This window comes from Centruroides vittatus, unplaced genomic scaffold (assembly GCF_030686945.1).
Source record: "Centruroides vittatus isolate TY-2023 unplaced genomic scaffold, ASM3068694v2 contig_711, whole genome shotgun sequence".
In the NCBI taxonomy this organism is placed as follows: Eukaryota; Metazoa; Arthropoda; class Arachnida; order Scorpiones; family Buthidae; genus Centruroides; species Centruroides vittatus.
In genome coordinates this window covers 291,037-318,091 of record NW_027122451.1, presented here as the reverse complement: position 1 = coordinate 318,091, position 27,055 = coordinate 291,037, and the positions used below count along the sequence as shown (strand labels likewise).

General features: G+C 33.3%; 1 protein-coding gene across 3 annotated transcripts; it reads left to right on the top strand.

Annotated features, from left to right (window-relative positions):
* LOC136980573 (zinc finger protein 60-like) lies at positions 1–26,798 on the top strand. 3 transcript variants are annotated; one of them, XM_067276713.1, is made up of 7 exons: positions 1–185; positions 2,171–2,346; positions 7,586–7,773; positions 8,820–8,939; positions 19,194–19,333; positions 23,050–23,164; positions 26,055–26,398. In XM_067276713.1, the coding sequence occupies exons 1-5, from the start codon at positions 85–87 to the stop codon at positions 19,203–19,205; spliced, it is 597 nt and encodes a 198-aa protein (XP_067132814.1). In that variant the 5' UTR covers positions 1–84; the 3' UTR covers positions 19,206–19,333; positions 23,050–23,164; positions 26,055–26,398. The 3 variants fall into 3 exon arrangements, with proteins under 3 accessions (XP_067132814.1, XP_067132812.1, XP_067132813.1); XM_067276711.1 differs by lacking the exons at positions 1–185; positions 2,171–2,346; positions 7,586–7,773; positions 8,820–8,939 and having other exon boundaries at positions 19,213–19,333; positions 26,055–26,798; XM_067276712.1 differs by lacking the exons at positions 1–185; positions 2,171–2,346; positions 7,586–7,773; positions 8,820–8,939 and having other exon boundaries at positions 19,216–19,333; positions 23,106–23,164; positions 26,055–26,798.
* Positions 26,799–27,055: the final 257 nt, after the last annotated feature.

Below are 27,055 nucleotides of genomic sequence, written 5' to 3'. Positions count from 1 at the left end.
GTGTAGCTCAAAGATTGATGTTTTTGAATTTTGACCACGCTGCTCTTAGCTGCATTTGTGACGTATTTAATTATTATTAAGAAAATGCCAAAATTTGGTCGCTGGTGTGCTGTTTCTCATTGCTATAATAGACGGGGAAATCCTCCAGGTATGCACTTCTTCCATTTTCCAAGAGATCCAGAAAAGTAAGCTTTGCCATTGTTTTCACTGTTATAACATTACTACAGAGTTCTATAATGAATTAGCTTGCTATTAGGCTCATAGGCCATGTCTACATGCAAAAAACTTGATACAATTACACACCTGTGAATGAGATGATTGGGATATTATCAGAGCTGTAGACAATATTAATAGAAGGAAAAAAGTTAAAGGAACCATACCTCTACATGTGACTCTTTGCAAGTTACACTTCCTCGAAATTGGCCTACTTCAAAGTCTCATTGTTCCACACAGTTAGCTATTTGGCCCTTGTGACTACCTGCTTTTGGTAGCCCACTTGGTGTTATATAGTCTCGAGGGGTGTGGGGTTCACCCTGTGTGGACACTGAAGTGCACAACTATGTGTGGAGTGTCAGTTGAGGCAAGTGATATCCAGCCTTGATTGATGTGGACTGCAGAATGGGAAGTATACCGACGGAGGCAAATATCTCGCAAAGGGTCGCACATACAGGTATGGTTCCTTTGACCGTTTTTGCTTGTACAGGAGATCTACAATTCTTGGGGGTGGGAAACCCCTTATTTAGAGATTACATCTTACCAAAAAGTTTGAAAGAATCATAGGTACAGATGTGATGCTGCATCATATATCTCTTGCTAATCAGCCCACCAATCAAGTGGATGAAACTACTGAACAGGTTATAGGTTTGCACCTCGTCAGTGGGCTGGCCACATGGAGTTATCTTGGTTACCGTTACATATTACTCTTTAATATGGGGCCAGTTACGATAAAAGTCCTGGAATGCATCTTTATTAGCAGATAACCCATGTATTGTGTTGCCTTATACCATCAATCCAACCCACTCTTGCTAATCTGACCTCTCAGTGTGCTTGCCTGTATGCTTCTCTTTCGGTGAAAATGTTCATCATGTCACACACATGCTGTTTCTGCATTTGTGGGTTTTATTTCTTTGTATTGCATAATATTTTGAATGAAGAATTAAAGTTAGTTACTGTGTCATTGTACATAATTTCACAGTAACAAATTACAGCGCTCAAAAGAATTGGTTCTGAATTGTGACAGGTCATGCCATTCATTGCCATTAGGCAGGCTTTAAGCCTATATTCAGCATTTTTGCTAATTTGGCTCCACTGTTTGCGAGGATTGGCTGGATTAGCAAGCGTCTAGTATATTTAAAAAGCTTTCTGGATCTGGCAGAATAGATATGACTGCAAGATTGTGATTGCATATTTATTTATGACCCACTAACAGGAATAGGTTTTTCATTTCTGTTATAGTGCTTGGATTACAGGCCATGAAAACACAAGCAAAAATTTATTCTATGACTTAAAATGTGAGTTTTTTAGTTTAATTTTGCTCACATAAGGATAGTCTATAACCCTAGCAGTGTGTCAGTGGTTCCAAAAAATAAATAAATATTGCCAAAATGATCCATACATTAGAATAACAGAGAATCAAAGTTCAAAATTATGAATTGTATAATTAAGTAGAAAAGGTAGCACAGATAGCCGTCATGATTATTAAAAGTACATTGCCATGGTGGCCAAACTGTGGCTTGTGATCTACTTGCAGCTCTTCTAGATCATTACTTTGGTCCCCATGTAAACTGTATACATGAAATACAGTTTTAATAAGAATGAGGCTCATATTTCCGATAGGCAGTATATGGCTAATTTGGATCCTCCAGAGCAGAATGCTGATGGCTAACCACCTCGGCCATTTGGCAGGCAATCTTATGATTTAGATGGACTTCAAATATTTCAGTATTATTGAGATATTATGCAATAAATTATAAGAATCTATGTTTAATATATGATTACATTTAGATCTAATTTTTTTTTGTTTGATTTTGGTATGATTGGCCTACAATTTTTATGAGGAACTAATTGTCTTGACAGAAATACAGTTAGGCTGCTTCTAAATATTAAATTTATACAAATCCTTTGATTATTAATTATTATTATTTATGCATATGTCATAATTTTTTTTCAGATGTCACTTATGGATAGAGAAATGCCAACGGCATGACTTGAAAGATAAAGAAGTATCAAAAATTAGCAATTATTATGTCTTGTGTGAGCAACATTTTGCAACTGATGCATTCTTAAATCCAAATCATACAAGATTAAACAGAGCAGCCGTCCCTTCCATCTTTGACACACATGTCAGTAAGTAATTATGTACTTTTTGTGTACTGTTCTATTACATTTAGAAAAGTATGCTTGTTTGTTGTCGTTATTATTTTTACTCTTTCTCTTTACGGGCTTTCAGAGGGCCTTTTTATCAAGTAAATTGTGAATACCCCAAGCCCACAGTGGGGTGGCCAGGTAAGGAGGAGACATCACCCAACATATCTGGGAAAATTTTTGGGGTATTTTCACATGACTATATTCATTCTGTGGTCCCCAAAATATTAAGCTTACACCATGAAGATTATTTGTTTTGATCTATTTAAACTTTCCCATTTAGAAAAATTTTTTAAAATTAGAAATATAAAATATATATAATTTTTTATTCATGTTTAGATATAAACTGTAAATTTTGCTTGCTTATTTAAAGACTGGAAGCACAACGATGTGTACATTTTGATAGCTAGCTTAGGCGAGTTGACAGTAATTATGATGATGATTGATTCTAACCAATAACAACAATGCATCTTCTATTGTATTCATTTATTGTCAAAGTATTCACACTACATAGAACATCATATTGTTAAAGCACAAGAAATTTACATTAATCATAGAACAAAATCATACCACACGCGCACACTCACACTCATAAATACAGGAAAAATCTCCAAATTTTCATATTTCTCATCATTTCAATGGCCACCCGAGTCCAAAAATGTAAAAATTTTGGTGGATCATTTGACCAATTGTCATACTTTCCCTCTGTCATAGCTGCCAGGAAAGTAAAAATAACACATTTTTCCATCAAAATTTTGACTATCTTTAATATTGAACAAGCCTTTTAGACAGGGTAAAACACTTTTACATTTCAAATTTTATAGGCTATAAAATTAAATTATTATAACTATAAATTAGTTTGGGAATATATCCGTAGAAGTTTTGCATGTCGGCATTTAAGATATTGGTTTCTATTGCCGGATAGTCTCAGATATAGTGGCAAAGATTAATCATGCAACCGACGATTTTCAGATAAAAGCCAATCAAGAAGCAATATGGAAATATCCTAAATCAGATTTTGCATTTTGTAAGGAATGTTTAAAGATTTTTATAAACTGTGTTACGTTAGGAAATATTTTTAACCAGTTGTTGGATAATGTTAATCTCTAGTGAACTGTGAGGAACTGGAGATTAAAACGCAATGAAGTCGAACCACTTTCAATATTATGTTGGGTGTTTTAATTTATTTTTACTATTATTATTATTTTGGATACTTTTATCAGTATATACATGGTGCATTGGTGTGAAAAAATGCTTTAAGGCTTACACAAAAACTTATAAATATAGCTTTTTATAATTATTATTATATTATTAAATTGTTTTCACACTTAAAACTTAGTGTAGTGAAATGGTTGTTAAAATATTTGAATTAAATGTGCATAAATTTGCATAGATTCAACCACAATATACAGGGTGTTTCAAAACTCATGGGCAAAAATTTAAGGGGTGATAGAAAACATGTAAACAAGCAATTTTCACCATACGATGCATGGGCGGAGAGCAAGCGGTGAACTGCTAGGAGGTATCTGTTACTATCGCATGAAAGAATGAAACACCAAATGGATAGAGGAGGTACTAAATAATGTTATTGACAGCATGTGTGGCAAAATGCAGGTGACAAAGGATCCCGTTTCGCACAGGCACCGAAGCAATCACTCAAACATTTTTTGGTCTGGCATGTGTCTTTTTGGGAAACACTGCCTGTACAGTCTTTTGGCTTCCAGAGCATTCCCATTCACAAGACCATACATAGAATGCATGTCCACCTTTTCCTGATTACTGTACATCGCCATGCCTTCTGAAATGTATGGTAGAAATGACGATGTGTAAGAAAAGTCGTGCTTTATACTTTCTATTACAGCGCCGTCTAGCGGTTTGCCGCTTGCTCTTTGCCCATGCATTGTATGGTGAAAATTGCTTGTTTAGATGTTTTCTATCATCCCTTAAATTTTTGCCCGTGAGTTTCGAAAGAAACACCCTGTATGTTATATAATAGATTCACAATATGTGGTAAAAAAATGAGGAATGATCTAAATTTTGATTGTTTTCTTCTTTCACATTTATTTAAAGTGATAAGTAGAAGCCAATAACAGAAAAATAATGTATTCAAGGTATAAAGTTATATCCTCTTGAATGATAGGCTAACATTTGTATTGACACAAGGAGAAAAACTCACGGCGTTAAAGAATATTTTATTTTCCCACGAGCACTTTCGACACAGTTACAAATGTCGTCTTCTGGCAGATAAGGAATCAAACAATTTTTCGAACAGACTTTAAATTAGAGACAGGAACGGCATTAACCGCTTAGAATATTGACAACTTTTAGAACAGAGTTTTAAAAACTTACATTTGACAATTACATAACATCTATGTGCATGCACTTTAATACATGGAGTAAGTGGATGGTGTGGTGTTACTTAACATTGTATTATTTATGCCAAATGAACTCACTAATGTAATCTACAGAAATGCATAATTCTCAAGAATATTTGCATATTAATAGTACGAATTGTGTTATTTTCATGGCAGAATCGATTTGGCGTATTAACAAATTGTTTTATCATCACATAATAATAACCTGATCACAGTGGTGCAACTAGGCTTTCAGTCACTCGGAAAACTTAAGATTCCTGGCACATCCTCTCTTGTTTCAGAGATGGATGTTGACACATGATGAGTCAGTCTATACTGCTGGTAATCTTCTTTTCCCTTTACAGACTCCTCCTTCTCTGCACCCACTTACTTGACACTAATAATTTTATAAGTCAGATATTTATACACTTTTTTATTGTGGGTTTTCTTCCAGACTTTATAATTAGTCAAGAAATTTTTGAATTATCACTGTTGTTGGAGGGACTTTATACAATTTAACACTGAGACGGAGAAAGCCTACATCAAAAGTTTAACTTTTCCAAAGAGAACTGTCGTTCCCATGGTTAAAATGGATGAAACAAAAGCTTTGTGTGTTTTCTAGGGATGTATTGAATAGGTGTTTCGACTGCTGTAGGTGAATCACTTATTTCTGGGTAATATAGAAACATTAATGTTTGTTTAGTACATTTTCATCATTCTCAAATTATGTTTATTAATAAATAATTAGGGTTTCTCAAACGGGATCCCAGTTGTTTTTTTTAACCCAGGAAATTTTTCTTATCCTGGGAAATCCCGCAAATTTCTTGAAAAATTCACTTTTTTCTTATTTTGTGTTAAGGTTGGAGAAATTTTGCAAATAGAAAGTATAATTAACTCATAAACTGTCAGAATATATTTGTATTTATTAATTTTAAACCTACTTATTAGTTTTTTTAATTTTTACTCGTTATGGCACGTCACAAATGGTGGTCAATAATCAATACGTAGCTTATTTGTGGCAGGACTCTCAAAATTCTTTACCTGTAATATCTGTAATAATTGTGCTTTATGTTGTCTTAATTTTTAACCATGCCCAGTAGCTTCGATAACTGCGTAACGCCAAGTTGGGCAAATTGGGCCAGGATACGAACAAAGTCTGCAAAGTATGAAGTTTTTCTTCATAATCTGATTATTAAAGACAAACGAACTGCCGAATTATTGGGCTATGATGTTTCAATTAAAGCAGTCGAGGTAGACAAATCAAGAATACTAGAGAACAAAAGAAGTACTACAATCTCGAAAACGAACTAGAAATCTTTCAGGATACAGGTGAAAAACACAATATTTGTCTTCTCTTAAATGCATTAAACACGATTCCAATCATATCAATTGAATAGGAAAGGGCATTCTCGGTAGCAAGACTTTTTATTACTAAAATAAGAATTAGATTGACTGATCAGAGTATTGACCATCTTTGCTTTTTAAAATCTTATAAAAATTTACAATATTTTGTATTATATTTTATTTAAAAAACGAAAATTACCTTCTAAGTTAGAAGTTTGATCTAAGTTCATTTTTTTTAAACTTAATTCAAAGCATTTTGTGGTTGTTGTTGTTGTATGCAGTTTCCAATAAGCTCTAATAAATTTTTTCTATTTGTGAAAATATCTTGTACTTTAAAGGAAATTTTTAATATATATCTTACACAGCATTATTAATATGATTTTGGAGGTTGTGTAATGTATTAAATTACTTTAAAAGACGAAAAATAATTACAGGTAGGCCTCCTACAATGCGTTTTCGCTCCAACGCGGTTGGAAAAATGCAGAAATTTTCTTACAACGCGGTTTAGGGTATTTAGAAACGAATTATCTTTCACATAACAGAAAAATTGCAACAGATCACATAAGTGCAGTGGAACTTGATGGAACAAGCTCGGACCTTGAAATAAGGCCAGTCAAACATTCTCGAACAACTATAATAAGTGACGATGAGGACTGAATTTGAGCATAACATTATGTTTCTTTTTGATTTTGACTTGAAATCATAATCTCTTTAGTTTTTATATGACGTTGAATTTTATTTAAGCTTTTTATGTACATAAATTTAAAAAATGATGAAAATGTTACACCATAAAAGGCAGTTTTTCTCTTTTTAGAACTGAATCCCAGTTTTTGTATTAAGTTGGTGTCTCCTATAACGCGATTTCCCACAACACGGTATTTTAGGAGGCCTACCTGTATATCATTTGATTTCATGATAATTTGTTTATGTTAAAAATAATTAATTTTGTCCCGGGATCCTGGGACAAGCAAAAGTCCGGGAAATGAGAAACCCTATAAATAATATATGCTTGAGATGACTTATTATTGTTAGAGAAAGAAAAAAATAAGAATATTTTTAAATATTTGAGATTTTAAATGTTACATTTTTCTATTTTGTGTTTTATCTTTTTCTTTCTCTTCCTACACTAAAATGACATTATTTGGCTGAATAGTTTTGCTTTAAGGTAATATTTGTTTCACATATCAATCATATTCATTTAGTATTTGGCTGAATATTTATTTTGTGGCCGAATATATCCGATTATATGCCAAATATTCAGTCTAGCTCTAGTATTTTCTATCAGAATTAGACTCTAATAGGTGTGAATAGCTCTCTTCTTTTCGATCTTTGTCTGCAGATAGCAAAGTTGATAAAACCACAACACTGGTAGTTGTGGATGCACATCTCATTAATAGGTTGGCTGCATATATTTCTCTGGGTTTTCTTCGCATGTCTAATACCTAAATAGGAGCTGAGAATCATCCTTGTCACGCTTTCTCAGTGCATTGCCCACATTTCTTAACAAATCGTTTTTTTTATAGATGTTGTTAAAAACAAGAATGACTCGGAACAGACAGTTTCGAATGGAGACGGAGGAATGGAAATTATTATTCCCGATGCAGATAATAAGTACAGCATCAGCCATCAGCTAGGATTTGAGATCGGCAAAACTGTCCTTGAAGTTGAATATGAAGAATATAACAGTTTTCACGTTGAAGAAGATATATTGGCAAGTACAATGCAGTGTTTATAATTAATAGAAATGATTTATTTATTATATCTGTAAAAATGCTTTTATTTAATAACATAATATTCATACAGACACATTAAATTGTCAATTTATTCAATGTAATAAAATGGAAAGTGTATTTATGAGTAGACTTGAGAATTCCCTGAACGTGTTCCACTATTTGTTGCAAGAAACAAATCTTTATGGGTTTTGATCCATAGAAAGTAGAAGGATACTTATCTCCCAATATTTTTGTACCAGTAATGTGTTCCTCCTCTTAATTTATTTGTATTTTATTCCATGGTATGAAAATCAGAAGTGAAAACAAGTGTACTAAACACAACAGTATATTTATTTCTTTATATCCACTCAAAATCTGACAGTCAGAAATTTCTTTTTACTCATTGTCATTGCCTGATCTCCAGTATATTGGAGGGTTAGGCAATTGATTGATCAACAGATTGATGCTGATATAAATCTTGAACATTCACAGGCTCATCCAAAATGGATGCCACCATTTTAACTTACTGTAATAATGTTAATTGTTATTTGAAATACACCAATCAACAGAGTAAATGTCTTAGTTTTATCTCCCATCTACATTCATACGTCTCGTCTACTACCACTACAAAGTACCGTAAACAAAAATGACGACACTGCAATACAGAAGGCATTTTGCAGTTTGCAAAGTTGGAATCACTCGTTATTGTGCCGCATAAATAATCTACGGGTGCCATAGAATTGTGGTGGAGTAACAATGGATATGCTGTAGTTCATGTAGGAAGAATTTGTTTATCAGTTGGATGTGTACCCTGTGACTTGAGGTGCATGCATTATGAAATTGTAATAGATAAATTTTCGAAACTTGAACAATTTCCCCAATGTTTTAGGTACATGACAGCATTTTTGGATAATAATTAATATACAATAATTTAAAATGGTAGCAGTCTTTCTAGGAATGTATTTTTGTGTATTTTATAAGGAATTTTTGTTTAGATCCATCTGTTTTATTTTCATGTCAGTTTAATTTATAATATTTTTTATAGAACTGCAAGATTAAAACCGAACCATCATTCGGTCACGAAGACGACAAAATTAAAATGTCTCCGAATCACATTTGTAATACAGAATATTTAAATAACAAAGACTCGAGACATATACAAAAGGTAAGAAGAATTCTGTTTCAATATCTGTCTAAATAATAAAATTTATATTTGTTTCCAGTTGCGTTATTTTCCCATTTGATAAATTTTTATGAATGAAATACTTAGTCTATGTAGATAAAAGCCAATCAGTGCTTAAATCGCCACCACCTAGTTAATTATGAAAAAAAATTGACACTTACTCCAACTGGAGTACAGCGCAACAGTTTAACTAAAACCGGTTTCTCCAATGGTAGTAGCCTGCAAACAACTGGTTAACAAATCACCAATATTGTGAGTATTTGCTATGTTCTGTTAACGAGTTGTTTGTAACTTGAGTTAATAAATGTATTTACTCATTTCTAATCTGTGTGTTTTGCAAACAAGTCATAAAATCGTTCCACAATTAAATGTTATAATGGTTATTATAGCTGTTATTTGACATTAATGTGCATTGCCAGCAGATCAGTCGCTTATATTTGTTATCTCTGATTTGCGATTCTGATATAGTTTGGTAACGATTCACAGCCAATACGCTTCATACAGGGTGTGACCTACAAGAATGTTCAATCAAGCAAGTAGAAGACGGTGTGGCTAACACCTTTTAACAAATCATGTTCAAGGACATTCTCCAATGTTTTATTGGATAATAGCAAACCAATACACTTTGTGTTTTGTTTCTGAACAAGCAAAATGTAATCAGTAAGTAATAAAGTGGTGAGTTTGCAAAAAGGGGAAGGGAAATCAAATTCAGAAGGAAAAAGTTGCGAGGAGATAAACGTAGGTGTGGAAAACACTGAGACATGTCACCTTTACAGTTGAACCCATTTACTTAGAAAAACACAGGAATCTTACGAATATGTACATAAGCTTTATATATATATAATTTTAAAAGCTTTTTCTCAAGATGATATTTTTCGTTTTAATGTGGCCTATGATGTTTCGTCGTGGACTCGTCGGTCTTAGGGCAGTGCTCTAGCCTATTATTAAGAGTGTATTGGAAATGAAAAGGATGGAATGTGTTACTCGACAACTGGGAAGAGAAATCTGTTGTTTTTCTTTAAAATCTGGAATTTAAAAGAGTAGGTCTCTGAATTAGCCGTTCTGATTAGTCCTGTCGTTGCTCTCCAATTGATTTCTATATCCAGGTAATGAAAGACTAGATCAGTTCCAGAAAAAGGCCAATTTTCAATATTCATTGACCAAAATGTAACAATGAAAGTTTTATTACCTGGCTTGGCATTCGTGAACATTACAAATTGTGGGTTCCTCAAGTCTATTCAGAATCCGAAAGTAGTTGATGGCGATAATGCGATGTATCGCTCTTAATTATGCCATGTAACATATTTCTTTTTATTCTATTTCAAAACAGATTGTTTCCAATAGTTAAACCCCTTAATTAGAAGGCTTCTTTCAAAATCATGCTCAGAAAAAGGTATAGCTTTTGATTATTGGAATAAATATTCAATTAGAAATTAAAAATATTTATTTTTTTTAATATGTTGAAAATGGTTCCTGAATGGCATCTTCCCCACTGAATAAACAACTTTACGCCTGCAGTGATGGCTTTCTCTTAGAAGTTCTGTGTTTGATGGGAAGCTGCCATTTGTGTAAGGTTAGCTTAAACAAATAATTTAAAACAAATCGATTTGAAACATCATAAAAATATTTTATAAATGAATCAGAAATAAATTATAAGAAACCTATTAAGATAATTAACATTTAGTTCAATTAAAATTAAACAGTTCTGACAAAACTGATTCTTAAATATCAAAGACAATATTCTTCCCAATACAATTACGCAACAACATTGTCATCCGATCCACTTCCGACAGGGAAGGGAGTTTTACGGAGTAATAAAACACCTAGCGGTTTGTTTATTATAGAAATGAATGTGACTCTGCTCTACTCAGCTTATCACAAAAGCAATAAACACTTAACACTAGGCATTGACGCATGATCTATTCCTCTCCGATTACAAAGAAACCGGTGAAAGTTGAGATAATCTACTGCCTAGAGAAACTTGATATGTTTATTTTTAATCTGTATCGTATCTAATTACAGAAAAATAAACGTAAATAAAACGTTATAAAGAATAAGTCTGAAAATAAAAGATACAATCACGATTTCTGGCATTCAGTGGCCACAATTTTAAAATAGAAACGGCTGACGCTATGCATGTAATGTTACAGAAGTGATCATCGATTAGTATTGTCAGTCTACAGCTGACCTTGAAGGTGGAAAAAGCCCCTCTGGCTCATTTTCCTCATCCCTATTATGGTGCAAATCGGAGCGGTCCATTTGAAAACGCTTTGATAACAGGTAGAATGCCCTGACATTGAAAGTGATCAGCTTACACAGTTGTGCAGTAGATCTGCACCAAGCTTACCATTTTGCCCTCACCTTACATTGGGGTAATTCGGCTACATACCCTCCTTTGTTATAGGGTTGCCGTTTTCTTAATCACAAAAGAAGCTCTAGAGTTTCATTTTATTTTAAAATTTTTATCAGAGAAAAATTTTTTACTGATGACAAAGTAAAAATAAGTAGCAATACTTTATTGTGACATTGTCACAATGGTGGGTTGCATTTTTTAATCATATTTTAATGTATTCAATTTAAAATATATGCTCTCTACCTCAAATTAGCAGTATCTTGTATCTGCACATCATACTTTCCTGTTAGCAATAGAATTGTCCCTGTCATTATCTAAGTCTTTCAGGGGAAAATTTTGAATTGAAGTAATGTAACTTCCAGTGCAAATCAGAAGTTTGTGTATAGTTAATTGGGGCCTTCTGCTCCTAAGCTTTTCATATCCGATCTCAACTTTCATTTATCTAATTCTGTTCTTCAGATTATGGAGGACAGATAGACAACATTGGGAATTTATAGGTCTACAATTTTTTCAAATTTTAACTCAATAATAATTGTTATTAACTGAAAATTTATTTTAGAGATCATGATTGTTCAGTTGTGTACCAAGGTAACACTGTAAATGATTAATGTTATTTTGTTATATGTGGTAGCATTGAGGGATAACTACAGTAATGAAGGGATACCCTATACATGTATACTGTATATTTTATATAATGTATGTTCAATGCCTTTTTGTATAGTCTGCATGTGCCGCTGATTGAGACTTTATAATCATGCTGTACTTTGAGATAAGGGAAGAGATTTATATAATTGTATTTTCAAATTAATTTGTCATTTTGAAAATACAATTATATAAATCTCTTTTTTTATCTCAAAGTAATTAATATTAATATTTTGAAAAAGTATATATATGAATTTGATATAACAAGCTGTAAAGGACAATAAATACGAAGTAATAACATAATTGAAAAGAAATGTTTCAGTTATTTATATAGATCATTAGAAGAATTCTTCTAATACTGTGTACAAAAAATTCATAAATACGTTTAAGAAGTTCACTCTACATTTTAAATATAGCAACTAAAATAATTTGGCATGGAAGTTAAAGGAAAGCGTATTGCGTGAGAAGCCACGGGTCAAAAGAGTGTTGGCCTGTTATCGGCACGGATCGGTGAGATCTGCTCACTAGGTCACTGGATGTCCTTAAGTTAGCATGTCGTTAGGATGGTGATATCTCTTCGACATCAGGATGCTGACACCAGTTAGGATAATTATTTTAATATCACATCAATAGAAGAGGTTTGACACACACTAATCACAAAATTGTCAAGTAAATTAAATTTGTTGTATTTATAAGTAATTTTTCAGATAAGCTAAAGTTTTATTATCAATATTAGAATTATTGTCGCAAAGTTTTATTATTAATAATATTAATTTCTCAAATTGAGTGGTAATTTGAAATAATATAACATTGAATTTATTTTGAAAATTTTTTATTTTTACATTACATAAATACAGTTTAAGTGTTTATAGTACACTTAATGAATACAGTTTGTTTATTTAAGTGTTTCCAGTTTTTCCTTCGGTTTATCTAAAGCAAGACATATTTCCGCAAGTAAGAACAGCAATATATTTTCGCGACTGTGAACAATGTATTTTTGATCTAATTTTTGATATTTTATAATGTGACACCAAAAAGTTGACATTGGAAATCACCAATAAATTGTTGGTCAAGTTTTCGGTAACGAGAAACAAAATTCCAGTTTAGGTCATCTAATTCGCATAAAGCAGCAGTGCCGCTAGCTGTTTGAGCGCCCGTGTACAATACCAATTATGCTGCCCCTGTTTAACTACGACTACCTACGCTGAGCTTGCCGGCAATACCAATTTGCCGCTCCCGGACGTGCCACCCGTGTGCGGTGCACACCTTGCATGCCTGTTTACGGCAGGCCTGGCGTAAAGTCGTGGTTTTTAATTGTTGGTATTTAAAAATTTTTCTAATATCAAACATATGCATGAAGTATCACTTATTAAGTGGTCATATCACTTATTAATAAACAATTAGATGATGGAAGAATATCAAAGAAAAAATATATGAAAATAAAGATTATAATTTTTATTGTAATGTGTAATTATTTCAGTAAGTTGTATTGCATAAAACAAAGACAAAAGTGAAGCATAATTCATATGTAAAATATATATATATATAAAATTATATCAAATAGCTATTTTGTTATTGTTTGTGATTATGGAATCATGTTTAACATATATCAAATTGTTTATTCACATTCTCTTTTATACTGAATGTCAAAAAAGTATGTAAGTTATAAACAGTTTTACATGAATACAGGGTGTCTCAAAGATGTACTGACAAACTTCTAGGGGAGGTAGATAACATCTAAATTAATGAGAATTACATAGGAACCCATAATCAGAAACATCAGGGGAAAGTGGTAGTAGAGGTAGAAGATCTGAAAAGTCACAAGACAGTGATTAATGGCAAACATATATTGGACATAATTAGTACAAGTGGCGTACCAGTTCATATTGTTAAAACAGATGCTCGAAGTTTCCACCATCGGATGCGATACATGCTTGACACTGATGGAGTATTGATTGCTGGACATGTTTGAACACACCGGGAGTTTCTTTGATTGTAGCAGCAGAACAGACAAGTCTTGCCACAAGATTCATTTCAGACTCCACAGGCACGTTATACACCTAGCCTTGAGGACTACCCACAGAAAGAATCAAGGCTTGATAAATCAGGTGAGTGGGAGCCAAGGAACCAGTTCACCACAGCCAATCCATTGATGCAGGAAAGACCTGTTCAAATGCGCACGAACATCCATTCCATAATGGGGAGGTGCCCCATCACGTTGGAACCACACGTGTCTCACATTTGCTGTTTGAGTCTCACAGTTTGAGATATCAAAGATATTTAATATTTTCATTTTCATATATTTCATCTTCAAGTAAGGCCGGTAGAACCTGTTCCAGAAAGATCAGATAGTTTGCAGTGATCATGCGGGATGGTAAAAGGTATGGCTGCCTATTGACTTACAGTGACGTTTCCAGTTATGGGTTCCTAAACCAAATATTTGGTAGAACAAACATTAAAGCGAATATATTTCCGAAAGAAATTTGAATTAAATCATTATTTAAATCTTTTGAGGAAATATGAATGAATAAAACAATTGTATGAATGTTTGTTTAATTTGTTACATAGGTAACGTGACCATTTATTTTTTGACTCAAAACAGGACATTGGTTTATTTAGGTTAATTAACAGGTAGTCAATAAAAAAAAAAAACACTTTTTTAAAGTTATTTATTCAGAAAAAGTCAGTTAGCTTAAAAGTTACGAATTAAAAAATATATATACCCGAAATGTTTAGTTATATTAATATTTATCAGAGGAACAAATTTGCTTTAATATAGCTGGTGATGATTTTAAGTAAGAATGAAACTCTTGGCACGTTTTTTTTATATTCACCTTAATTATCAACATCGCCTTTAGAACTGAAATTTGTAACTGGGTCTTCTCAGATGGCCACAACTTGTTCATCATAGAAAATACTCTTTCTACTGGAGCATTTGTAGCAGGCAAACATAAAATAAATTCAATTAAAATAGAAAAGTTTTCATGCTGAAGATTGTTGGCTCGAAAGTGTTTGAATACTTCCACCCAACGAGTTTCCGTGGAAACATTTAAATTATTCCATTCGGTTACTTTATCCGATGTAATGTAGTTACAAATTAACGAAAATTCGTCAAAAACTTCTGCATCTTTATTACAGTCAATATATTCCTTTTCAATTAATACATCCAGAGATTTCTGAACGTCTTCGCATGCGGGGACCTTTTTTAAATCTGCCCAATAAAATATCTCCATTTCTTTGGTAAGAAAGCAAGTCCACTGCTCCAGATATTCACGGCTTGTTTGATAAAATTCTGTAGCCGCCCTTTTCACAAACTCTTCATCTATGTCAGTAACCTTATATTTCGATTTCACTACTAATTGACGGACCATAAATGGAAGAAACTGATTGGTCTGTTTCTGAGTCAAATTGTCTTTTAGTTGATTGATTTCTTTTGCAGCTTCAATCGCCGATACAGTCTGACCTTCCAGTTTCAATACAGCTTGATGAAAACTTGCTGACAGAACGTGTAAAAAATAAAGCCACAATTCGGATGTGGGATGTTCAAAAAAGTTTTTTAGTAACAGGGGACATTTTTCAATACTCAAAAAGTAGTTTTTAATGGCTGATACATTTTTAAAACCCTTTCCAAGGCAGGTATAAGAGCAAGCCATCTGGTTTTGCTATGGCCGAGCATTTGTTGATATTCCGTTTCAGTTTCGGCGCAAAACTCCTTTAGAGCTTCAACTCGAATCGTGTAAATATAAAAAAATGGGTATATCTTCACAATAATGCTTTCGTAATCTAAGGGAAGCCTGTCTGCAGCAGATTTTATTGCATTGTGAATTACATGGGCTCCACATCCAATACCTATCAATGGCTTTTTCAGTGATGATTGCAATTTCGTTAACACATTGTTAGTTCCTCACCTAGCTGCACCTCCGAAATTGACGTTGGCATTGTCTCCGCAAAATGCCACGACTTTTGCTGTCAAATTATTATCTGTCAACACTTGGTTTAAATAATAGACAATGATGTCAGAAGTCTCACCTGGTTGGTCTTAGAGATCTAAAATTTTTACTTGCACACCTACGTAAGGTTGAAAAAAGCGCACTAGAATAGGGTATATTTTCTTGTTACCGTAGTTTGAAGCGTCGTTTAGTATTGTAATACAATTGGACTTATCAAGATCATCTTTTAAATCTTTCATTGCTGTAGGCGTCAAAACATTTACTACAATAGCTTCTGATTTTGTACGCGCACATGTAAATTTGGGATCAAAACATGATTGAATTAATTTCGACGCACAATCATTAGAGCGAAAACTGTGGTTTTCTTGTATCGTGTGATAAGCCCAGACGCCTTCTGCCGCAGCGATATCCAAATCCTTTAAAGTTGGTACAGTACGTCTGATTTCTTGAAAAAGGTTAACATCAAAGAACTCGAAGCGGCGGTACGATCAGGGCTGGATTTTAGGCGATTGGAGCGATTGGTGCCAATCGGGCCCCGCGCTTGAAGGGGCCCCGCATCACGTCAAAATTTATATATTTAAAAATAGTGCATGTTACAAAAATAAATATCTAGGTATATTATTATTAAAAATAAAACAACATATTTCAATATGTAAATTAACAGTTAATTAAGTTTGTTATTTAAAGTTTGAGGAGCCCCGCAAAAAAAAAATTCAGTTGGGCCTCGCACCTATTGGATCCGGTGCTGTGTACGATCGGCATTTTTATGTTTTTCAGACTTTAAATGCTGTTCAATATCACTGGCATCACCATGGGAAACGCTAAATTCTGTACGACACTTTTCACATCTGACATCTGAGGGAGTATTTATTTGCTTGATAAACGGATATTTTGCTTGTAAGTTAACATTGAACGTACACTTGCGTTTCGGCATTTTAACTTTTGATTCCAAAACAAAAGAAGTTTAAGTTATTTACTAGGTACACGAGCATCAAACAACAACAAAACAAATATCGAGAACTGGGCGAACGAAAAATCTGCCAAACAATTAGTCAACAAAGCGCGAGCGATGACGTCTTTGCCAATCTCGGCTAGCGTCGCGTCAACCGACAATGCGGTTTGCTCTCGCACACCGATCGCGTCCGGCCGGCTTGACTACTCAAATTTTCGCGCGGTTTCAGAAAACGGGACAATTTTGCGTCCCAGAGTTCATTTCGGGGACACCGGGACTCGTAACTCTAAAAAGGGACAGTCCCGTTCAAAACGGGACGTCTGGTCACGTTATACATAGGTCATGTTAAGTAATATTTTTATTTAAAATGAATAAAAAGTGAATTATTTTGTCTGTGATAGGCTCACTCTGTATTAAAATTGTAATGTCCTGAAAAGGACCTTTTGTGATAGTCCTATAGTACTTTTTCATTCAACTAAAATGTTGCAGTACAATAGATCTTCGAAGAGCAGATCCTGAAATTGATCGCACGTTGATTGTTGAAATTTCTTCTCTTTCTTCATTTAAATGATCGGTAATAAACTCCTCCTCTTTAAAATCAATGGCCCAATTATGTGAAATTACCATGGCTATTATTATATTGAGTTTGTTGTCTAAGTTAGTTTTCAAACAACTTCTAATGCATGGAAATCGCCTTTTTCAGCCCCTAAATAATCTCTCGACGATATTTCTTGCTCATGAATGAGCTTTGTTATATCGTTTTTTGGCATAATTCTGCGGATGTAAAAATGGGGTCATTAAATATGACAAGCAAGGATAGCCACTGTCACTAACCAGATATCCATTACGACATCCTTGGTGAAGTTTTTTTTTTAGTACTGCTATTAGTAAAAATTCTACTGTCGTGCGTTGAACCTGCCCTCCGAGCGACAGTATTTCTAATTTTCGTCTTTCTATCACACATTACCTGAAATATACATTTAAACATGTATCAATTATATATTTTTATTAAACTTATCAGTTTGAGATATCAAAGATATTTAACAAGGCATAACAATTTAAAATGTAAAAAAAATATATAGGCTATTGCATATTTAATAGCATATTTAAGCTACAATAAATTAATTACAAAAATATTTGTGGAGAACAACAAAATTGTATTTTATCGAGATTTAACTTAAATATGTAATTTTCTTAATTCATAATTAAGTAAAGATAATATTGTATGTAAATAATTCTCACTTGGCAGTTAATGGAATAATAGGATTTTCTATTATAAAAAAGTTGAGCTCTACTGTTGTGTGAGGGCATTGGATATGAATATGGGTGCAATCAATTGTCCCAATTATTCTAGGAAAGTTATCCATAGATAACATAGAAAAATCTTGCATAATAGACGGAAGTTCAGATTCTGTCGGAAATACAGTTTCGGCATTCTTCAGATCCAAGGTCTTTGAAACGCCTTGGATGGTTCTGATAACAATATGGCGATAATTAATAAAGAATACAATGTATAACTTAATACGAACGTTAAACAAGACCTCATTTTTATTACAAACGTCACTATAACTATACAAAAAACTTTTTAAATTTATTTAATGGTAGATTGATAGACAACTACGTACGGTAGAGATGAGAACTCTAAGTTCCTCGGCTACCCTCTAGAAGCTTTCGGTGGCATAAAATCGTAATGCTGTCAACAACTGTCGTTAAGTAGTTAATGGCAATCTTCCCTTCCATGTAGATGCTTAATTTCGGTGCCAATGTGATTTAAAATACAAACAAATCAAGATTTAGAAAATCTATACCGAATTTGAAATTTGTCTTCGGAATAGATTTCTAAAGGATTACTTCAATCTTGAATTACCCTCTCTCTTTGTAACTATCAGGATGAATAATTTTCTTGATTTGTCCGGTTTACAATATTTATTAAATGAATAGTATCCATTATAACATAAACTTTGTGACCAACAAATTAATATGGCGACTTCAATTCAGGTACAACATTGTCTAAACCTTCTACGAAGGGAGTCTAGAAAGAAGGTCAAATAACTTGTTTCTAATGGCTGTGTAAACTGTGGAAAGCAAGAAATGCCATCTCTGCAATGAAATTTTTCTGAACCGTGGTCTACACGATCTCTAAATCATTGTCGGCATCTAAACGTCTTTGCAATTGGCTTTGACAGTTGCTCTGTCCTTTGAAGATCATCACCTTGTCATCCCATAGCAAACTGATAAAAATTGTCTAATTTTTTAAAAAAATGCTGTATTATTTTTAAATAAACTTTTGTTTTTTTCTCTTATCATAATCTTAACATACTTTTATAATTTATATTTAGAATCGTTACTAGAAAAATGCAAGTTGAACATAAAAAAGGAATTGGAATGGAGTGACAGTTTTACAATGAAAGATTTAAAATTATTTTCAAAATGTTTGGTTGTTTGCGAAAGGTTGAATATCGAAATGGAAAATGAAGAGGTAAATATCATAGAATATGTTTTAATTTTTTTGTTTAAAACCAACAGACATCAGCCAGATGACCAAACAATAAAGTGTTAGTCTATTATAATAGGAGATTAGCATAATATAGTGTGGATAAAATGGATCAAGACATCGTTCCTTATCTCTCGTCTATGTTGGCTGATACTATTAAAGATCTAGTGTGTGCAGAATGAAATTATGGCCATCAAAATAACCTTGATGTGTTGGTGGTATTTAGAGGTAATGAATAAAATAAGTACATTAAAACCTGTCTGAAATGGAAAATCTTCAGAATGAGTATTAAATTTTACAATAAGCTGAAGACCTGTCTAACATGGAAATAGAAGAGGTTTTGGGATGAAATTGGCCAAACTATACAGTGGGACAGCTTCTAATCACTTTACAAATAGGTGATTAGAAGCAGACCCAACACATCCTATGAATCAAATCACCGAGGAAAATTTTTTGGGTTTTTACTCAGATGTAAATCCGGATCTTTCAGAGTAATGGGTTGACACATTTACTGTTTTGGTTATATAGTTTTTTTAATAAAACTTATTAGTATTATTTAATAATGATATACAGTATTAAATTAATTTTTTGTATTGTTTGAAAAGTTAAAAAATTTAGTTTTGAACAGGATAGGATAACAAGCAAGCAGGACCAGCTCCATATTTTGAGGCCAAAGCATTAATTAAGCATAGGTTACATATTCATGAAGCTGGCTTTACTTCTTTAAAAACCCAGCCACAGATAAATTGTGTTAAGTGGAAAATATATCTGATTAATTCAGGTTTGAGTCTAGATTGAATTATTTAGAGCACTAGGCTGATTTACTTGCCATTTAAGCCATTCAGAGATAATGCACTGCTTGTCAGTAGTTAAACATAGATCATAATAAGCTAAATAAATGCCTAAACAGCATGAAATCTCAATGAACATGAGTGTATAAATAAATATTTAATATGAGAACTATCATTTACCCCTTAAAGTTATATAAAATGCACATAAATATGCAAATGAGAACACTGGGAAAATAGTAATGCCTTTCCAGAGAGCTCTATTTTTTCTGAAATGGTACTGTAGATAATAAACAACAGAAAATAGGATTGTTACAATGCAAACAGTACATAATCATGACCCAAAGAAGACATTTACAGGATTCAGAAAGATTAGTATTAATCATTAAATTAGCAGAGTTATAGCCCGATTATTTAAGGCAATCGTTTTGTTATGTTTCTATATTGATACATATAGGGCTTTGCGATGTTTGATATACTTATGATGGATGGCAGTTGAAAGATTGGAAGCCAATCAATCAATTATTGAAGTGGCGAATTCTTTACTGTTTATCATTCTGTTATCTCAAGGCTTTGGAGACAATTTCAAACAGGAACCATTGTCAGAAGATTGGTTTCAGGTCATCCACAGGTGACACCTCTAGAGATGAATGTTATATATGGCTCCTAGCCAAAAGAAACAGTAGGGCATTTGTATCATCTCTGCATTCTAACCTCATGCCATCTGTCTCAACTGTTGCCAGAAAGCTTCACAAGGCTGGATTCTATGCACATTGACCATCAGTATGTATGACATAGACAAGTCATTTGAAGTTGAGTCAGGATCATGTAGGCTGGACTCTAGAACAATGGGCTTGTGTCTTGTTTACAGATGAGTCTAGGTTCTTTTTAGAACCTGACAGCAGGCATATATTGATCTGGAGGGATATTCTAACCCATTACAAACCACTGAACATAACAGCTTTCAGTGAACAAACATGCTTTCAGTGATGGTAGAAAGACTATCTGGACTGGGTTTTCATTAGGTGGATGTGTAAGGAACTGAGTCCGAGCATTATTTTTATTTTTTTATTATTTTTCGTTTTATTATATTTTGTTTGGGGCTTATGTTTATTTAGGACGAAGGTTCCCCACCACTTTCTTATTAGTAACGAAAAAAGAAGATAAACCAACTCACGAAAAAACAAGTGCCGTAGAAAAAAAAATCTTGCACACTTGCGCTGCCCAGCGGAAATAAACAGTTCGCAGAGAAAAAAAATGGAGGGGGGAATCCCCACACTCACTAGTAAAGAAATACTTACTAAACCGTAATAACATCCCAGAAAATTGTGCTAAATACTTTGTAAACGGTTTATAAGCTTTTGTCGGAAAATTAAAGCTGCCAGAAAGAAACTTAATATTAGAAAACTAAGTCTGTAAATAAGGGGAGTAACCCAGCTGAATTGTGACGTCACCTCACAGCATAAAACCAGTACGCTAACCGAAGAATGAGGAGGTGAATTTCAGAGCGAGGTGATTCCTGGTCGAAGTCCAGATTGAGAAGTAGGCGATCCAAGGTGTTAAAAGGGATTTCGATTGACGATTTGACGATAGCGAAAAGATTGAGGAAATAGGTTCCTAGTATAGTGAGGTGACGGATAGACGTTTAGTTCGTAAGAGATTCTGTTCATAGTTCCTAAGTATTTGATTTGTCGAATTTTCAAAAGGGGAATTAATATTAAGTTAAGCTAAATAGCTGAGTTTATTGTCGGTTTGACTTGTTGATTTTCGTTAATAAATTTTGTTTTGGGTTATAGACAATTGTACATAGTAAATTCTATTTACTAATTAAATATATTTGAAACTTTTTTTTACTTTGACTTGATATTTGTCGTTATTCTAATTCTTTTTGGTGCACGCGTAAAAGCCCAGGCCTGGCACACTAATCTTGAATCTGCGTAAAGTACCCGTTAGGTTAATGGAAGTTTTACCGGCCGCAGTTAGTGTCGGTTTCCTAAGATACTAAAAATAGTACTTTACAGATGTACCAACCTTCATGTGTTTGATGGAGGTATCATTACTTCTCACAGTTATCTGAATGAGATACTGAACCACTATGCCAAACCTTATGCAGGTGCAATCAGAGAAGACTTCATTTTAATGGACGATAATGCTTGTCCACATCGAGCAAGACTGGTTGATAAGAGAATAGAAAGAACGAATTGGCCTGCATATTCTCTTGATCTCAATCCCATAGAACATCTATGGGATATTCTAGAGAGACATGTTTCAGCTGTCATACCTCCTCCACAAACTCTCAGTGACCTCCAAACCACTCTTTTGTCTGAATGGCAATCACTGCCTTCTCACTTATTGCAATTTTGCAAGGTACGAGTCCAGGCTGTCGAGCTTGCATTAATGCTAGAGGAGGTCACATTCCATGTTGACTTCAACATTTGTATTCAAATCTCGTTTTTTTATTCACAATTATTGTTATTTGCCTTCATCTTTTATTTTTCTGTTAATGTTTGTTCATTTTTTTCCAAATTTATGTGGTATATACCTAAAGTATGTATGTATAACCCTGCAACAGTTTTATAAATTTATTTAAGTGGTTTTGAAAAAGTTTTTATGATTTGTGCTTAACTTTTGATGGGCAGTGTAATTGAACTGAAATAATGGGTCTCATTCCTCATTATCTGGCTGCCGTATTGTAGATCTGATCAAATCTACAATGGGCGCGCGAGGTCTTGTTAATGGGAATGGGAATAAAGTACCCATTTTGTGTTCACAGGTCAGTAAGAGCTAAAAGTGAAACAAAAATTACTTTATATAATAGGGTAATTAACAAATATATAATAAGTTTACACAATTTATTTTTTAATATTTAAAACCATGAGTATTGACGAAGATTTATTTTATTCTGTTTTCTAGAATGAAAATTTTTCAAATGGAAAAATTTGTAGTGAACAAGATTTTAATTTTTACAGAAGGAAAACCATAGAAAATACTTTAAATTCTTATTTGGATAATAAAGCAAAAGACAAAGGTATGTAGTTTAAGCAGCTCTTTTTGTTAAATGAGTTTACTATACAAATATTAAGAGTTTTTTTGTGATGTAGCAAGGTGTTAACAAGTACAACTGATTCATAGCATTGTCTAGTCCTCTCTTTACAAGAAATTTTTTTATTTGATCACTTGGTAGGAGTTTGTATCAGCTAGATCATAATAATGCCTAGAATGAGAATAAATGAGAAATCGTGGACTAGATTAAGATCTAGTCCTTGATTTCTATGATCTTGATGATGATACTATTAAGAAATTCTGTTGTTAGAATAAATCCGCTTCTGAAGCAAAGCCCGTTGCTTTATCTTGAGTGCCAGTTCATTAAGGTCATTGCTAAGACTCTCACTATGTGACAGTAGGAATTCCTAAACATTTTCCTCATTCACGTGCTCCATTCCTGTTTTGCACTCCTGACTTTTCTTCCAGTTCATCCAGATTGTTCCATGCTTCTGGCCAATACCTTCCTCCAGACTCAGTTTATACAGTGTGGAGTTAATACGAAGCGTGTTTTAGAAAAGTCTGAAATAGTATCTGTAGCAAGCATAATGTATTTTTTCCTAAATTGTCTAATTGATTGTTAATTGTCTTCAGTGGTTAACCCAGCAGAAAATTTTCCAAGAATTTTTCCTAATTAAAATTCATCTGTTTATTTATATCCTGTTGTGTCATCTATTTTTATACTAATTATGAATTAGTGGTCACATAAGGTGGGAATTTTATTGAATTTGTATTAAAAAACTTTTTATCCATTCAACTTGGTCTAATAGTAAATTCTGAGTGTACCACAGTTGGTCTTCATCCTCTGTTTTATTCACAGGATTCTTAAATGTATGACATAGATATTAGGCTTAAAGTTTGGTTTTTCTCTTCGATCCGTTAACTTGTAGCAATAAAGTGGCATTTGATGGAAGATAAACCATTTCTGTATGAATATAGATTTGGAGGATAATGTTTTGGCCACTCTACAAATCTAGACGAAAACTTGAAACAAACTATTGTGGTGGCCGAATAATTGTAACTGGCGCTACATCTGAAAATCCAGGTGGCACTGGCGCAACGGGTATATAAACATGTGCAAGCCGTCCGCCATATTCCTTTTTTCCTTTTTCCGACTTGTCAGCTACTCTCCAGACGCAGGTTACTCCCATGTACCGACACGTGGATCCTATCCAACCGTACCGATAGTGTAGAACGAGATTTCTATGTACATTGTGTAAATAAAGCAAATGGTGAGATATACGACTACAGGTTCTATATGTATATTCTCAACGAACGCATAATCAAGTGGTGCGACGATTATTAAAAAATATCAGTTATAATATGAGCTTTCTTGTTTGGTTTCCATATTGCTGAAAAAGTTGATTGAATAGTTGTTGGGTTGGTGTTTCAGAATGATTAATATGCTGCTATTGAGTAATTGCTAAAGGTAATTTTAAGTTTTGGTCAATGTTAGTTAAATGGTCTTTTTCAGCTTTAAATCTGTGATAAAGCTTATTTTGTCTACATTAAACTAAAGCTCAGGAGGAAGGCTACTTTATTCCAAAATAGCTTTGGAATTGCAGGAAATTCCTGTGCTGTCTAATGTGTTAACAACTGGACTAAGCTGCTTCAATAGCTATATATATATATACTATGAAGATTAGTTTTGTTTGTTTTTTACATCTATTAAACTAGTTTATTCTTGAATGTGACTGAATGTACTTTTTGTCTTTTCCCAGTTATCAGCTAGCTTAAAGATGTTGGGAAAACACATTTATCATTCATTTTCTGTGAAACATATACACACAAAAAAAATGGCAAACATCAAACATTAGTAGTATTAGGGAGCCCTCAAAAGGACCACCTGACAAATTATTGCAATTCGCAACAAGAAACATGTACCATTGCATTTGATATTCCACTTAAATACTAAGCCTTTTTTCTGTTTTTTTAACAAATGGCTTCATCAAATTAGCAATGTTGTTGCTAAGAGCATAAAGCAACTAAAATTATTCATGGTTTTAGTTGCCTAAAGTTTTAGCTTATTTAGGATTGGTCTTTTCTTAGAAATAACTAAACTTAAAGTGGCATTTACTAGCTTCCAGTCAACGTACTACTTACATGCTTTATTTTCAGAGAAATGTTTTTCCTTTCATCTTTCTCGGCAATACACTTGCACATTTCCTTTCTGACATAATGGGTATAACACCTAAAAATATACGACAAAGTATTCAGAAAAGCTAACTAAATACAAGGACTTCAAATGGATTATCATAAATGATTGAGTAAATGTATGAAATGATTCATTTTTTAAGTGAGTTGCCATAGAATGCAATATCAAAACTGCGCAGAGTGGTACAAGTCTAAAATGTTATTTTACATGTGTAGAAAACTTAAGGACAGGCAACATTTGTGCATGAATATAGAGAACTGTATATGAAAGCAGATGAATATGGCAAGAACTTTACTACTCGATGTCTAACAGTGGGTGATACACAACAATTTGTTAGATTTTACAAATAAAAGCAATAATAGTAAGTCTTTGGTGAGAAAGATACATACATAGGTGGAGAATGGATGGAAAGTGCTTACTAATATCCGGGCAGAGATACCCGTCAGTATGGAGTATGTCCATCTTGAACTGTGAAGCACATCCTTCATGTCGAGGCAAGCTGATTTAGTGACTTTTTCCAGCTATCGCTGCTAGTAGCTGTGTCTGTCCTTAAGTTTTGAACACACATATATCTATAGGAATTTTTAGAAATGCAGTTATTGAGATGATTACTTAAATTTGGAATAGGAAAAATTGAGTAGAAATTTTAAAATAATTCTTAAAATATAAAGCAAATTCTCTTTATAAATAATATTTAAGAAGTCATATTTTATGTTATTAGGAAATAGACGAAGAAAGAGGTTGAAATGTGAAGCTGACTGTGATATTAAGAAGTTTGAAGACAAATGTAATAGTTTAAAAGTGAAAAATTTGATATTATTGAGGCCGAGTAAATGTCAATATATATTTTGTAGAGAAAGATTCAGGAGGAAGCATTTTCTAAAGAAGTATCTGATGATTCTACCCAGAGAAAAATTCAAATGTAAGGTCTGTCAGATTAATTTTTCAAATAATTTAATATACAGGACTCACCTGTCTATACACTGTGGAAAAAAGTCTTTTGCTTACAATATTTGCAAAGGAAAAATTAATTTCAATTTTGATTTAAAAAGGCATGGAAAAATATCCACTAGTAACAACAATTATCACTGCAAAGACTGCAACAAACATTTTAAGTTCCAATATATTTTAAAAAATCATCTGAAGCGTCACAACATAGATAAATCTTTCTGTTGCAGTTCCTGTACAAAGAGTTTCAAGACTAAATCTGAATTAATACAACACCAGATCTCTCATTCAGGAGATAGGCCTCATAAATGTGAAGTATGTGGAAAGATATTTAAAACAAAACCACATTTAATGAATCACATAAGCACTCATTCGGAAGATAGACCTTTTTCAGTGTGACGTGTGCAGAAAGAGTTTTAAATTAAAGTCATATTTGTCAACTCATAAAAGACTTCACTCCAATGAAAAGCCTTTCTTGTGTAATTTTTGCGGGAAGCATTTTAATTTAAGCTCGGGCTTACAAAGCCATAAAAAAATTCACGATTCAGAATTACCATATTCCGATTCCGGATCTAATCCTTATCTTTGCGAACATTGCGGAAAGGGTTTCACAATAATTTCAAATTTTCGCAGTCATCTGAAAACCCATTGTGAAGAAAGGAAGTTTCAGTGTGAAACCTGTGGAAAGTTACTTAAAACAAGAAGAAACTTATTTCGTCATTACCAAAGTCATTCCGACGAAAGGCCTCATCTGTGCGAACTGTGCGGAAAAGG